The 14,041-nt window shown below is 46.0% G+C and overlaps 10 protein-coding genes across 10 annotated transcripts; 8 read left to right on the forward strand and 2 right to left on the reverse strand.

Moving 5' to 3' along the window:
• Window positions 1-356: 356 nt before the first annotated feature.
• Window positions 357-836, forward strand: I302_105318 (uncharacterized protein; the record flags this gene model as incomplete). The annotated part of the gene is made up of 4 exons (XM_019195181.1): window positions 357-395; window positions 460-544; window positions 617-748; window positions 814-836. The coding sequence occupies 4 exons, from the start codon at window positions 357-359 to the stop codon at window positions 834-836; spliced, it is 279 nt and encodes a 92-aa protein (XP_019042894.1).
• A 517-nt stretch (window positions 837-1,353) lies between these two features.
• I302_105319 (uncharacterized protein) lies at window positions 1,354-3,234 on the forward strand (the record flags this gene model as incomplete). The annotated part of the gene is made up of 11 exons (XM_065870067.1): window positions 1,354-1,578; window positions 1,673-1,799; window positions 1,872-2,001; window positions 2,126-2,150; window positions 2,235-2,349; window positions 2,416-2,446; window positions 2,500-2,637; window positions 2,691-2,718; window positions 2,781-2,991; window positions 3,071-3,120; window positions 3,175-3,234. The coding sequence occupies 11 exons, from the start codon at window positions 1,354-1,356 to the stop codon at window positions 3,232-3,234; spliced, it is 1,140 nt and encodes a 379-aa protein (XP_065726139.1).
• A 466-nt stretch (window positions 3,235-3,700) lies between these two features.
• Window positions 3,701-5,496, forward strand: I302_105320 (uncharacterized protein; the record flags this gene model as incomplete). Its single annotated transcript, XM_019195183.1, has 11 exons — window positions 3,701-3,892; window positions 3,970-4,111; window positions 4,172-4,313; window positions 4,375-4,399; window positions 4,460-4,559; window positions 4,629-4,659; window positions 4,720-4,857; window positions 4,942-4,969; window positions 5,031-5,232; window positions 5,306-5,349; window positions 5,437-5,496. 11 exons carry the CDS (start codon window positions 3,701-3,703, stop codon window positions 5,494-5,496), a joined length of 1,104 nt encoding a protein of 367 aa, XP_019042896.1.
• Window positions 5,497-6,080: 584 nt separating this feature from the next.
• I302_105321 (uncharacterized protein) lies at window positions 6,081-6,580 on the reverse strand (the record flags this gene model as incomplete). The annotated part of the gene is made up of 3 exons (XM_019195184.2): window positions 6,081-6,101; window positions 6,159-6,312; window positions 6,432-6,580. The coding sequence occupies 3 exons, from the start codon at window positions 6,578-6,580 to the stop codon at window positions 6,081-6,083; spliced, it is 324 nt and encodes a 107-aa protein (XP_019042897.2).
• A 340-nt stretch (window positions 6,581-6,920) lies between these two features.
• On the reverse strand, window positions 6,921-7,148 carry I302_105322 (uncharacterized protein; the record flags this gene model as incomplete). The annotated part of the gene is made up of 1 exon (XM_065870068.1): window positions 6,921-7,148. One exon carries the CDS (start codon window positions 7,146-7,148, stop codon window positions 6,921-6,923), a length of 228 nt encoding a protein of 75 aa, XP_065726140.1.
• Window positions 7,149-9,519: 2,371 nt separating this feature from the next.
• Window positions 9,520-9,999, forward strand: I302_105323 (uncharacterized protein; the record flags this gene model as incomplete). The annotated part of the gene is made up of 3 exons (XM_019195187.1): window positions 9,520-9,606; window positions 9,657-9,729; window positions 9,794-9,999. The coding sequence occupies 3 exons, from the start codon at window positions 9,520-9,522 to the stop codon at window positions 9,997-9,999; spliced, it is 366 nt and encodes a 121-aa protein (XP_019042900.1).
• A 609-nt stretch (window positions 10,000-10,608) lies between these two features.
• On the forward strand, window positions 10,609-11,154 carry I302_105324 (uncharacterized protein; the record flags this gene model as incomplete). Its single annotated transcript, XM_019195188.1, has 4 exons — window positions 10,609-10,686; window positions 10,780-10,852; window positions 10,923-11,054; window positions 11,120-11,154. 4 exons carry the CDS (start codon window positions 10,609-10,611, stop codon window positions 11,152-11,154), a joined length of 318 nt encoding a protein of 105 aa, XP_019042901.1.
• Window positions 11,155-11,637: 483 nt separating this feature from the next.
• Window positions 11,638-12,218, forward strand: I302_105325 (uncharacterized protein; the record flags this gene model as incomplete). The annotated part of the gene is made up of 4 exons (XM_019195189.1): window positions 11,638-11,730; window positions 11,807-11,879; window positions 11,974-12,105; window positions 12,166-12,218. The coding sequence occupies 4 exons, from the start codon at window positions 11,638-11,640 to the stop codon at window positions 12,216-12,218; spliced, it is 351 nt and encodes a 116-aa protein (XP_019042902.1).
• Window positions 12,219-12,735: 517 nt separating this feature from the next.
• Window positions 12,736-13,034, forward strand: I302_105326 (uncharacterized protein; the record flags this gene model as incomplete). Its single annotated transcript, XM_019195190.1, has 2 exons — window positions 12,736-12,796; window positions 12,877-13,034. The coding sequence occupies 2 exons, from the start codon at window positions 12,736-12,738 to the stop codon at window positions 13,032-13,034; spliced, it is 219 nt and encodes a 72-aa protein (XP_019042903.1).
• A 379-nt stretch (window positions 13,035-13,413) lies between these two features.
• Window positions 13,414-14,010, forward strand: I302_105327 (uncharacterized protein; the record flags this gene model as incomplete). Its single annotated transcript, XM_019195191.1, has 4 exons — window positions 13,414-13,467; window positions 13,548-13,629; window positions 13,756-13,902; window positions 13,970-14,010. The coding sequence occupies 4 exons, from the start codon at window positions 13,414-13,416 to the stop codon at window positions 14,008-14,010; spliced, it is 324 nt and encodes a 107-aa protein (XP_019042904.1).
• Window positions 14,011-14,041: the final 31 nt, after the last annotated feature.

Here is a 14,041-nt window from a genome sequence, read left to right on the forward strand (position 1 = left end):
GCTATTATTCACTGTATCCATGGTGAATGAACGACAGCAGCGCATAGGACTATATGAGAGATCTATATCATAGGACCGTGCACCATCCTTTGAGTACGTTTAACCGAGTGACTGGGCAGTCAGAGATCCAAGCGTTATAATATCAACTGTATAAATGAAAATCAAGAGTCAACAAACAAACCAACAGTGTGACATGATACTATCGATAATGTAATACCACCATTCTCCCATCTTTTTCTTTTTCTGCCTCTTCACCATCACCTAGGTCCGCATTAAGCATACATCACAAGCACACCGAACATCACGTCCTTCTCCAGCTTACACACCCTTTCGGAACGACTACGAAGGAACACACCATGGGCAACAGCAACTCCAAGAACGCTCTCCCGCTTAACGTGAGATCAATAATCCATGTCATCACCCGAGTGACGTGAACTGACGACATCTTCGATCTACCAGGCTCTCCATTTCCGAGTCTACTCATTCCAGAACCAAGGCACATATCAAGTCTGTCTAGACTACGCTAATACAATGTCAGCTCTAGGTGAGAATGGTTTCTCCTCAAATCGTATATGACAATGAAAAGGAATAGCGATCTGATCTCTTTTGTATCTAGTCGAGCAAGTCGCCGTCACCAGACTCACCGATGATCTGACCTTCATTGCGTGCTATCGTGTCGTCCCATACAGTAAGAAAGATATCAAGTTGGTACAGGAGGAGATCGAAGCTTTCGTTGGTCCAGGTTATAGTGAGTGCATCCTTCATCGGACGTAGAACTATAAGCAAGTAACTCATACCCACTTGGCACTATAGCGGTCTATTACAGTCGAGGCTAGACACGAGACGATGTGTTGAGCCGAGAATAAAGTGGAAAATATGGTTCTCAGCAGATAATACACGGAGAAGAAAGGTAGAGAATGATCCAAGCATATATGTAAGAGCTCCATTGGGTTCATGTACCATATACCGTTGAAGGATCTGTGGGCACGAAGAGGACGAGATGCTTCGACACTGGTTTACCTGAACCTAATTTACATCTCAACCCCCTTACCCTTGGTACTTCCCAAGGTCATCAACCGTTTTCCGCTCAGATTGGGGAAAGATCCTTTCGCTCACTGCCATAGCCGTCGATTGAGTTGAATGACGTATGAAACACCAAGGACACTTGTGGATTGATAGCATCGCAGTAGAACAAAGGACCTACTTCGCAGACTTGATCTTACACGCAGCAATGCTCCCAAAGACTGGATAAATACCTGAAGTGAGAAATATATTGTTAATTCGACTATCTCAATCAATTTGCTTCAGTACTAATCCATTCACCTTGACGGTACATTGAACGGAACTCACAGGATGATTCCAACTCTTTCAACTTCGAATTTTCTTTTGATCTATCTAGCAGGTCTAGATGCCCTATTGGGCTTCACCTCAGCTGCTCCAGTCATTCCTGAAAGTCAAGCGATCAGCACCTCATCCACGAAAAGAGCGGATGCAGAAGTGATACCTCTCAAGGAGGTGGGTGACGGATCGGCGTATACGGTGAATATGGTGATTGACGGGATTCTGCTGCCGATACATGTGAGTCAGGGCTCCTGGAGAGACTTGGGTTCCCGCTCTCAGCTACCTTGTCAAAGCAGCTCGAGCGCAATGACTGACACTTTTTCATTCCTAGATCGACACCGGCTCCTCTCAGCTATGGGTAGCTCACAGCTCATGCAAGACCTGCGCTGACGCACAGATGACAAGTATCGACGCAGAGGTATCGGACAACTGTGCAGGTCAGGAGAAAATTGAGTATGGTATGTCCATATCAGGGTCAACGTAGCATACCGTACTATAAAGAGCTAACATTTCGTTCCACCATTACGAAGCCGCAGGATCGGTTTCAGGCTGTCTCGTGAACACTTCGATCAGCTTGGGCGATCATACTTTGGACAACTATAGTGTTTTAGCTGCTACTGAGGTATCGGAGGAGATTGCGACAAATGGGGATTTGTACAGGTAAGTGGAGTGTGTCAGTCAAAAGCCGTATTTGATGGTCCTGGGAGGGGTCATAAGGGAGAAACAGTGAGGTCGAATCGGTACGAAGCTCTTGCTAACGTCCCTCGTGTGTGACCCCTCGCAGTGGCACCCTGGGCTTGGCAGATGATGTAAGTGTTCTTTTACTGGTCCCCGTACCGAAAGAACCCAGAAGGTTCCTGATCCATTCCACTGAAATCATGTCCTGTATGTAGAGCTTGACAAACAGCGGTGGTCCGACCCTCATCTCACAGTTGTACCAGCAAGGCCAGCTAGGCAGCCCAGAAGTGGGGTTCTACCTCCCTGGGAAAGAACAAAATGGTACTGAAGGTGAGCGAATCGCCACTCGTCTGACAATCGGTGGCAGAGCTGACCAAGTTGTGGGCATATCTGTAGGCGAGATGGCACTGGGGAATCCAACTTCGAGGTAAGTATGCAGAATTTGGTTACCAGCAATTGATTGGACTGATAACCTTGCAGTAACCATATCGGCACTTCCGAACCTGTTGTTCTCCCTCGAGCGGTCAAAGAGGACGGTGTATATACGGTAAATCTCGATGAAGTTAAGATAGACGCAGATAGCATCGCTGCTGAACAAGTGGCAGTGCTTGATACCGGGTGAGTGACTGCTGATTGGAATGCGGAAACTTCACTGACTGCATGATGTACAGCTCAATCGGGATTGGGATACCCTCCAAGGTAAGTCAATGCATGTGAATGTCTACTACGAATAGGCGGCTGGCTAAACAATTTGAATTTAGGTTTCGCAAGATATCTTCAAGCAGATATACGGTGAAGTAAGAGACGAAGATGGGGGTAAGAAGGTAGCTTGTACGCCTGGTGATAACAATACCACGTCTACGTTGACTTTCACTTTTGGCGGTAAGCCGTTTGGTATACCTTATGCGGATCTCGTTAGCGATCCGGAGAACGATGGGGAGTGCTGGGCCTTGATAGGGGCATATGAAGGAGGTAAGTCGGTACATCCTCCTCGTCCAGATATGGAATTTTCGCGCAACGCTGATCTTGAAAGTCTCCTCCGCGTGGTCAGTGGATGATTCCGATGAGAAATGGGTATTAGGGGATGCGTTTTTACATAATGTGAGTCCAAGTATCCCGATATACATTTAGAACGGAATTAATCTCTGAATCTAGCTCTATCATACGGTGAATGTCCAGACTGGTGAGGTAAAGCTCTTCGCGATTAAGGAATAGTACGAATGAATGCGCCAAATTAGCACTAGGGGATGTTGTTTGTAGCTAAAACATCGTCACGTAAAAGTTTAAACATGCAACTGTGTCGTAGAGGCATCCGTTCTTGGTCACGGGGCAGCCCATTTGGTAGATTGATTAATGAAAGGATATTCCCTTGAGACTGGTATCGTGTAGATCATCTTGTATTCTCCAAAGGACCCTGAGGGGGAACATCAATCACGGGGATCTACAAGGTAGGATCTTTTGTGCTGCATCTAAATTGTGACTGCGTTGGTCATGTTAACCTCTGAGGCATATAAGGGGGAAGGGCAACTTCTGCAATTACTTGTTGATCGCTCTTCAAACAATAATAGATGTTATACTCCATATCAAGCCGAAATCATCATTATATTTGAACTCGAATCTGTGATTTTCACTTCATTTGTCAACCTACCTTTCAACTTTTATACTATTAGCAGCAACCAACATGATCTCTGCATTTTTGCAAGCTACCACTCTGTTCGCCCTGATGGCGACTCTGGCTGACGCGGCAGTGCTCTCCAAACGAGACGTCAAACAATCAATTACACTTGACGGGGCTGGGCCCAATAACATCCGCGAGGGAAGAAGCTATAGCGCGAAGGTGAGATTGAGCGGTGATGATGACTTTGATCTTCTGGTAAGTCGCCCGCCCATGCCATCGAAACTCTTTAGCCGAAAATATCTGGCTGAGCTGGCATTTCTGTATCTGTACAGGTCGATACCTCATCATCACCGTCATGGGTGATGCACGAATCGTGTCAGAAGTGCAAAGAAGCGGGAATCAAAACTTTCAACGTTGATCTACCAGAGACATGTACCGATAGTGGAAAGGACAGAGGGATAATCACCTACAGCGGTGCGTCCGCTTCGAAAACTCGCTGCGCGTTACTGATGATGTTATTGATGAATTTCGCAGACAAGACAAAAGTGACTGGGTGCATTGTGTACATCCCTCTAACCTTGGATGGTGTGGATAAAGAAGTGACCGATTATCCCTTACTAGTGGTCACTGAACCCGACGAGCGATCCTTGGATTTCATGGCATACAATGGCTTAAAGTGAGTTTTATCGGTCCTTGATTTGGTTGCGTGCTGACTTGTAATCATCCTTGCCACTCAGTGGATTCCTGGGTCTAGGAGAATCAGTCAGTGTGCTCTCTGTGCGTCCGTATACAAGTCACGATGCTCATAATGATAAATCTTAGAACAACCTCCCTCCTTCAGTATTGGATTACATGAAGGATCAGCAAATCATTTCGACTACTGAGATAGGTCTTTATCTCCCGCGCAACGGGCAAGGCGAGGGTGAGCTCTCGGGAACAGACTCGAAACACTTGTGTGTTCGAACGCTGACTTCGCTGGTATATACAATAGGTACATTAGAGTTTGGTGATCTCTCCCAAAGGTAAGCTAGCTCCTTCATGGAATAACAGCGATTCAAGGAGGTCTGATTTTTCGATGTCAGTAATCACATGGATCCTACCAAGGCTGCCACGTTCCAGCAAGATGGTGAGACGGACGAACCTTACCGAATCGTAGTTGATGCTCTCACTATCAATGGTACCAATGTGGCAGAGAATTTCACAGCTCGTCTCAATACTGGGTGAGTCTTGAGTCGGCTTAAGTCAAGTCAGGCACTGATCGTGCGATGATCCAAAACGAAATTCATCATACCGTATATCTTCAGATTCCAAGGCATCGTTTATCCTAAAGGTGTGAGTGTGGAGCACGGTTACTAGTCAGATATCAACCTTACGTGGGGTTTCTTCATGTTAGATTCAAGACAAATTTCCGGCACATTACAGACCTCAACAGCCCACGGGAGGCTACATGCAAGGTAAGGCGCTGTGCAACTCTCCTGATATAGTCAAAATCACCATCAAAAGTCAAGAATTCACTATAGATCCGAAAGATCTTTCGGTACCTTCCAGCTCTCCAGATGAGTGTAGCCCAAGTATCACCGAGATTTTCAGCTACGGTGAGTTGTCGAGAGATTGCTTGCTATCGAAGGTGTAGTACGCTGTATCTGATGTATGGATTCTCGTGGCTAGATGAGGAAGAGGTATGGTATTTTGGTATGACATTCTTCCATAATGTGAGTCTTGAGGCCTTGTTATCCCATCTGTTGGGTCGATCGCCGATGAGTGTCACATGTACTGATCACCCGTATGGAGTATTGCAGGTCTACTCTTCCTTCAACTGGGAGAATGGCGAGATCAAGATCGCTGCTTTGCGAGATTGAAGATACCTAAGCTAGTATGACCTGACTAAGCGCCTTATTTATGTATACTCTGATACCTCTATGCGAGGATGTATTATATATGTGTGGAAGTAATAGATTGATGAACGGAGTTCGAGATGTACTCAAAGATGGTGCGCGCCCACAGAACAAAATGTCGGTTGTCTGGCTTACTATATGTCTGCCCGGCATACTGCCGTTCTTAATGCCTGTGCCACAGAGGCGATTATCTGGTTGAGGCAAAATCAGATCACTCGCTAGGGCTGTCAAACCGATCATGACTCCTCGGAGGATCGTCCGTGGAGATTTCCTGATGCTCGAATTGATAGAGCAGATTTCACTTAACTATATGAGCCTGGACCCGGGCCAGCTTTCTCACTTGCAAGTGCTTGGACAAGTACACACCGTTCAAGTCGTATCCTCTGGAGAGGGTCAGCCCTCAGTCGTGTACAACGCAGCTTGAACCTGAATGACAATACATGACTTTATGAACGTTACTTATATCCACGTCTGCCTATATCATCGCCGCCCCTTCATCTTTCCAGCAACATTCTGGGAGCCCATTCGTCGAAACATCGATAACGGACTTAGCAGAAGGTGATAACGATCTGCGAAAGATATCGTGGATCAGCTTGGGCATTCACAGGCGAAATATACACACTCACTCCGGTATTGTCGGAAAGACACTGGGTAGGAGCACCACCCTCAGTCTTGTCGCCGAGGTAAGCACCAGGACATTGTCGAGGGGAGTTGCCGGTACATGGACCGCCGGGACTCTTGGTGCATGAGCCTGTGAAGTGGAAGTTCATCTTGTAGTGGCTGGGATAGAGGCGGTAAGCTATCAGCAAGAGAAAACGTATAATACCCCTCGCATGCACGGGTGGGAGGGGAGGTATCATGGTCGATAGGATGTAGGGTCGATAGAACATCTCGCTCACAACTTGTGATTACCAAGACCAGGACCATCGAGTAAGGAGTAATCAGCACTGTTCTGCATGCCCTTGCCATGCCCGTTGGTCAGGGTGAATTCGACAATACCGCAGTTGACACCGGAGGATTGACAGTGAGCGCCATCGTAGCCTTCCATCCAAGCTACACCACCGAGGACGGGACCTTGGATCGTACCGCTGCTTCGAGGTTGAGGGTGACCTTGGTAGAGGAAGACGGGTTTACCGGTTCGACATCGGCTGATTACCTGTGATGGGCGAGATAACGTCAGCTCAGGATTTTGCCACATTCCTTGTATGAAGAAAGGAAAGAAGACCTCGTGCAACAGACACACGGGGTCCTGATGTATGATGTGGATGATGAATCCTCAAGTGGGTATCGAAGGGGAAGAGTACGCAGGGAGTGGGGGAGGGTATTGCAGGTCGAAGGAGAAGCAGAATACCCACCTTGACTTCATGATGTTCAGCCATCATATCAATTCACTCATGTGCAGGTTCTTGATCGACATATTTGAACGCAGGAGAGTCTTCATAATGGTGAATGACGGTCTGGTCGTCGTTGTACGTGTCGAACTCCAAGAGGTCTTTGGGATACTTATTGTAAATATCATCGTTGGCTTCTTGGATATGAAGTTCGTATTGAGGTGCACGAGCTGCTGTCACTCCGAGGGAGGTGATGGAGATGACGAAGATGGTTTGAAGCAGCATTGGGGAGTGTGTGTGGGATGGATATGATTAAGAAGGAGGATACAAGAGAGGGAATCTGATGTACGTGTTAGGAAAAGATGAGATAAGAATGAAGAAGCAAAGAAAGAGATACACAATCAGACTTACAAGTTTATATACCCTCACAATCCATATATAAGCGAGGGCACCACAGTGGAGGTGAGGTACTGTATTGCCAGTCTACGTCACTTGACACAAGGTGGTCCAAGCGTTGATAATTAAGCGAGAGTATCTTGTCAAAGGATGTCTCATATGGTAACTGAACATGTGCGGTGAATTTCGGCTCTCCGTCCGCTGAACACACTGTATGGGCATATTAATAGTGTAAAGAAGCAGGATCATATTAATTGTATGCGAGTAACAAGAAAAAAGGATTTGAATCACTAAAGTCGTGTTTCGTTCATACTGAAAAGGACGAACGGGAATGCTTCTGGATGATGCATCCTTATCAGTGTTGACACTCTCACGTCGAATGTTATATACTCACTGTACACTTACCAACAATCACACGAAGACATCATGGGTAATCAAAATTCAATTCAGACGGACGTCTTGGACCTATCAAATTGTTCACCGCGTAGAGATCAATTCTCGAGTAGAGTACCATACGTGAGCTTGACCCGTACGATTCAAGTAAGGGCGAACAGCTAACTGTAAGGTAGAAAATGACATGCGAGATCATCGGTCCCACTCCCAAAACCTTGGATATAACGGAGCATCGAGCCAAAAGATTCGGTAAGCTGTACTTAACCTTGTAGAGGAGTGAAAATCGTCATGCTGAATCTGCGAGAGGTGAGATGACCGTATCAATCTCGTCGAATCGATATCAGATCACCTTTACGAGTCCTAGACCGTTCTCCATACAAGATGCTCAAACGCTGGGGGAGAGTCTCAAAGGGACTTGTCAATGTGAGTACCAAGCCTACTCTTTCTGGCGAGTGTGTCCAATGGCTGACCTGGACGCTGGATCTGCAGTTGTCATCGTCCAGACCGACGAATGCTCGTTCGCTTGCGGATAATGATGGACATAATTCGGACACCTTAAAATGCTTGGTGGCGAATGTGGATAGGGATGTGGGTGGATGATAGTTTGTATGCATCTTTTTCAAAGTGCTGCCGATCGTAAGCTGAACGGATAGTTACCACCTACCTTTCCCACATGAATCAAAATGGCTGATTCCTCATCCGCCGCGTGTTTTGGGCGTGTTGAGTCCATGGCACGGAAACATAAATGCTACCAAAGCTGTGCTGATTGTATGGATCTTTGATGGAGTCTATGCTTGCAGAACTTGCTGGAAGTTCGGTAACATAACTTTGGAACGATCCACACCACATATATACCTAGACCTGTCTTTCAGCTTTTCTCTGCTCTCTCTCTTTTTACCAATTGCTCAGAAGTCATATCAATCCAATATGGGTAATCAGACTTCCGCGGAAAGAGCGCTCCCTCAAGAGCTTTCGGATCTTTATGACTTTGTCGAGGCTGAGCGAACTTGGGGTCGACCATGTGTGGGCCCGTGTCTTTCATCTCATAATTAATGACGGGCACTGATGGAGAGCTCAAACAGGATATAACCTTCATCTTCTACCATCCGACTCGCCACCAGGTTCCATGTTGTTGTCTACTGAACGTAGGTACAACGAAACTCCTCGGGATGATTGCTGCTTATAGATTCATATCAGCGCGCCAATTCATTGTGTCATGCTCTCCTGCTGGATGGATATTCACGGCAATCAGTAAAGTACCGCTCAAGGAAGCGAACATACGAAGATTTGTCGAGGAATTGGGAGAGACTTGTCAGGGTAAGTCAATTTCTTATGCATCTCCATTATAGCTGGAACTGAACTTTTGAATGAATAGACGTGGAAATTGATGGGATCAGGTAGACGGATCCTGAAAGGGAACAGGACAGACTCAGCCTGGTGGAAGAATAGCTAAAGGATGATTTGGTGATCGTGTAATCTGTTAATACATGCAACGCAGACTTCTAAGCGCACAAACCAACTGGCATTCTGCGTCGTTCGGGAGGGTGCCCTTCGATAACGACGCCTGTCCTCTTCCTCAGTTAAATGAGTGATAAGGTTGTTCGTGTGTGTAGATAATGATCGGCATGCAACATGGTCTACCGATGCCATGTCTTGTGAGATCAACTGATCACCTGACTGTGTGACGTTCCAGAGCGATCCATATGATGGTTCGGCACACAAAACCTCATTCGCACGAGAAGCTTCCATACAGTACAATATCTGCATTAAAGACGAATAATATGGAAGTAAAATGTTCCGCCACTAAATAGGTTGAGACTCTGTTCTTCATTCAAATTAAATTACGTCGAATTCGCTTTCAATCACCATGGGGAATCGAAACTCAGTACGAAGAGATGTTCTTGATCAACTCGCCGGCGATCTTGGCGTCTTTATTATCGAACGAGACTCATATGTGAGTTTGATTCCATCTGCTTTACGGAATGTGAGCTGAATCGCCAGTAGACCATGACTTGTACCATCTGGGGCTATACGGATCAGAGCCTGAAGAAAGCGGCGGGCACGATCGACCGCCTTGGTGAGTATGGCCTCGTACGGACGATAGTAAATAAAGGCTGCTAATTATGCATGCTTCGTTACAGGTGGTCAGTTCTCCACATCACTTTCGAAGGACCAATGCATCTTCATTGTCGAACGTGCACGACCTTTCGGAGAGCGAGACGCGAAGAGAGTGATAAAAGCGCTCAAGGGGACTTGCGAGGGTGAGCATGAACTCCGACCACTGGATTGGCCACTATCAGAGCCTGTTCCTACTACCGTAACTATACAGACTTATAACTTTCGATAGGTTTCGGAGTTCGTGCCGACGAATTCTGGTATATGTGCCGTTCGTGAAAGTCCTCGTTGTAGGTGTTGGGTAGTGAGAGAGCCGAGTGGCGATTACCCTTGATTATGTGTGCGCTTCTTTTGTGGTTGTATGCACTACATGCAATTTTGCATCGAAATCTCGTTGCATCATCGTGTCAATGTTTGTCCTATCGTATTGATAATCATACACAATGTGGATATTCATCGCTCCCCGCGTGTTGATGCGAAAGGTATCCTGGTAACACTAACAAGCGGGAAAGGAAGGAATGATCTGACCATCCTTTGGCTATTACGTGTGTATCAATGTATGCGTCATGTGGATCCGTGCGTTGGGGAGGGTGTTGATCGGTGACATCGATGTATAACAACAGATCAACTAATGTTCTTCTTGTCACTTCACATTGGACTAAATCTATAATCTCACTACCTCCTCATAATTCCACTTATCACTTGTTCCGAATCGCCAAGTGAATCATCACCAGCTCCTCGTTCGCCAATCCAATTCTCATCACCTCCTCCACCCTTCACGACCCCCAGTACTCCACATTCCTTCCACTCTTATCATAATACCTCGGACATCACCTCCGACATGAGATGGCCTTTCCAAAAACGGATGCTCCTCAAAGATTGGCCACAATTCAGCATCATCGACACACCAGGATCTATCGTAAGTTGTGCTTCTCTCTCCTTGTTCAATCCAGTGTGAATCAAGTATACATCGCTGATAAGGAAAGTTTTCCTTTTTCTTTACCTTTAACAGAAACTGTACTGCGTAGTACCAACATCGGACCAAGGAGCATACGACAGGATATTCAAATTTGCCGATAACCCTCGTAAGCTATCTCCTCTCCTAGGTTTAAGAAAGGCCATTAGGAACTGATAGGTTGAGCTGACGTGAACTAGGTATATACGGATTTGCGCATTATCATTTCCGAGGATACATCTACGCTATATTCGGTAAAGATGAGTACTTCACTCGCGATGAGCTGGATTATCTTATAGTGGGATTACAAAGATGGGTCGGGCCCAGAGAGAGTAAGTCTGAATGATTCAACCACGAGCTGGCTCGGAGGTGGTGACTTTCTCTGATTCTGCATTAGGGGTCCATTATGCTATGTATTACTGTACAGATTAATCATATGTCTTTCCCTTTTCGTATAGTCGTGTAAAAAGTCCCGTTAAGTCGAGTAGCAAGACTGTCAGTATGGTTTGTATCGCATGTCATGTTGATCGATCTACGTATGTATGTATTCATTCCCTTTCGCCATTGATGACGATGATATGCTGTTGATTGGTGTCCTTTCAATCTGTGTATGGTTACACACAGAAGCACATCTGAGATCGGTCTCCTTGAGCAGGCTTATTGTTGTCTTTGAAATAAGCTTGCTATACGGTACCGTTCAGCAACATGAGGCTAACACGATCGTCCAATTGTGCATTCACAAATCTTCTAGAGCAATCCATCGAGATACTGCCGATCCAACAGGACAACAACGAACGATATAGATATAAGTAGTTAGACGTATATATATACTAGAATAGTCACCCTTCCACAGTATCTGTTCTCTCTTGCAAGACCTCCTTTCCTCCCAATTGATACGAAGTTGACTCGTCCAATATGCTCTTATTCAATGCTTTACCCGTACCATTCCTCAAGAAGAAGTTGAAGGAACGACCCCAGTTCCGTAAGATGAAAGTACCGGGGCTGAACGTACGTGCCCGTTCCCTTCTCCCGGAATGGGCCGTGCGGAACAGTCTAATGGCTGATGAACTCTGAAATTGGCTAGAAACTCTACTTCATCGTACATTCAGTGGATAAAGATAGATTCAACAGGGTATTGATCTGGTTGGACATGTACAGTGAGTACAGTAATCCCTCATGCGATGTTCGCTATCCAAGTTTGTACTCGACCACTACGTTACGTATCATCCCGCTGAAGCAGAAAATGCACAGGTATCTACGGGTTCGCCCTTCACATTTCCAATGGCGATCTATATGTCATCGTAGCAGAGAATGGTCCATTCGAGGAACATCAGGTGGTACTATTCCTGAAGACTTTGGGTACATTGTATGGTTTACAATCTGGTGAATTATTGATGCGCCTTCATACAACCGACTACAAGCTGACGATAACACTGCATTCAGCTCATGTCAGTACGGGAGTCCAATATCAGATCTACAACCACCGATTGCCTTGAGGTGTCATGGTTCATTGCAAGTGCCACATAAAGGCAGCGGGATACGATAAGTTGTGGGTTGTAAATGATGCACATGATCTTAATGTATGATACAGTATAATCATTTCCGCATACTCAGTCTGAGCTGCATAGAACACTGAATCGCCCTTCCTAGTCAAGGCTTTAACGAAAGGAATCTAACACGTTGATAAGTCGTGTTTCTTCACCTACCACCGCACACACTTCATCATTCCGTAGCACAGCTTTGATCGGACAGCTTCTCTAACTTGTTAATCTCTTCGCGTGTGGGGGGTCGTCCTTTACCTTATTATATTCTTGTTGTTCCCATATAGAAGCATAACAAAACCGTCCTTCATATTGTCAAAATGGGTGCCTTCTCCTCCAAAGAGAAGCTTCCAGCCAAAGAGATTCCCGCGAATGTCAAGACAAGTTCGAGATATGCAAGTACCATATCTTCCCAAACTACCCCTTTTCATATATTGCATGACTGATCCACTCAACACAGATCTTATACTTCATGTTCACCTACCCCGAAGGAACCTCCCACGGCCCAACACCTCTCTGGACAGGATCATCCGGTGTGTACCCCATCCCCACAATGCAAGTATCCATAAGTCACTGATAGATGCGACTCCTTCCCCGTGACCTTTCGCTATAGACGAAATCATCCATGAGAACCTCTCACCGAATACCGTCCTGTACGGCTGGGGATCGTCCAAACCATTCGATAAGAAGGAGGTGAAGAAGTTTGTAAGGTCTGTTCGAGCTAGACAGCCTGATGTGGAGGTTAGATATAGGGTGGTTGGACCGAGGTGAAGACGCTTGGTGTAATTCCGATGACTAGATGGGCAGTTCCGCTTGATGTATACAGTATCATTCTGCTCTTTTTGTATCCTCAACTCTGATATCTCGACTTGTCAAAGTCATACAGATGAGATTGTTCCCCACCCATGTCGTGCGGTGCTGTAACCTCGCACAGACAAGGTACGATACACACGCATTGACCTGTTTCTCCTGATGACATCAGTTTGATGGGTTGGTGTATTCGTACTCATCATGAAACACGCTCTTTGCATCATCCTCATGAATCCAGTACTGATAAGACATCTTGAAAGTCTGCAGACTCGACTTACATCTGAGTATCTCCTGATACATCTTAATCTCAACAAGCCATAGCTATCATCTCACTCGCACCATGGGAAACAAGCTATCTTCTCTCAAATCATGGCGACCCAAATCCCAATCCCACGTAAGTCCAACCCCCCGGCTGCCATTCTTCTAAAGTCAGACCAAGATCATTCTACCAATCTAATTCAGCTATTGAAGTAGTCAATCACATTCATCTACGGTGGTACGCTCAACCCCGAGTTATTCCTAAGTACGATTCAAACCCATAAGGACTATGTTAGCGGTAGGTGTCACCCCCATCATCTCTTCATATCTCATTACTCAAATCTACTCTACTCGTTCCTCATATCGTGGAATGAGTATGCAACTGAGAGAAGTGCGCTGATCAGTTCTGGTACTCTGGACATAGCCGGCTCACCCCGCACATACACTCGAGAGGAGAACGGCTCAACCATCATAACTTTCCAACAGGGCAGACCGTTCCGTACGTCCAACGAAGATAAGTTGGAGAGGACTGTGATGGAGATATTGGGGTTGAGCGGGAATAATGGGACTTGTGGGCATTACTCTCTTATCTCATATCCACCGGTGGAATACTATATACTGACTGAGGTGAATCGTAGTAACCAAATTATCCATCTCTACCACAACCACCCGACCATGATCCCAGACTCGTACGTGCCAACACCGCTTGA

Source organism: Kwoniella bestiolae, chromosome 3 (genome assembly GCF_000512585.2).
Source record: "Kwoniella bestiolae CBS 10118 chromosome 3, complete sequence".
NCBI lineage: Eukaryota > Fungi > Basidiomycota > Tremellomycetes > Tremellales > Cryptococcaceae > Kwoniella > Kwoniella bestiolae.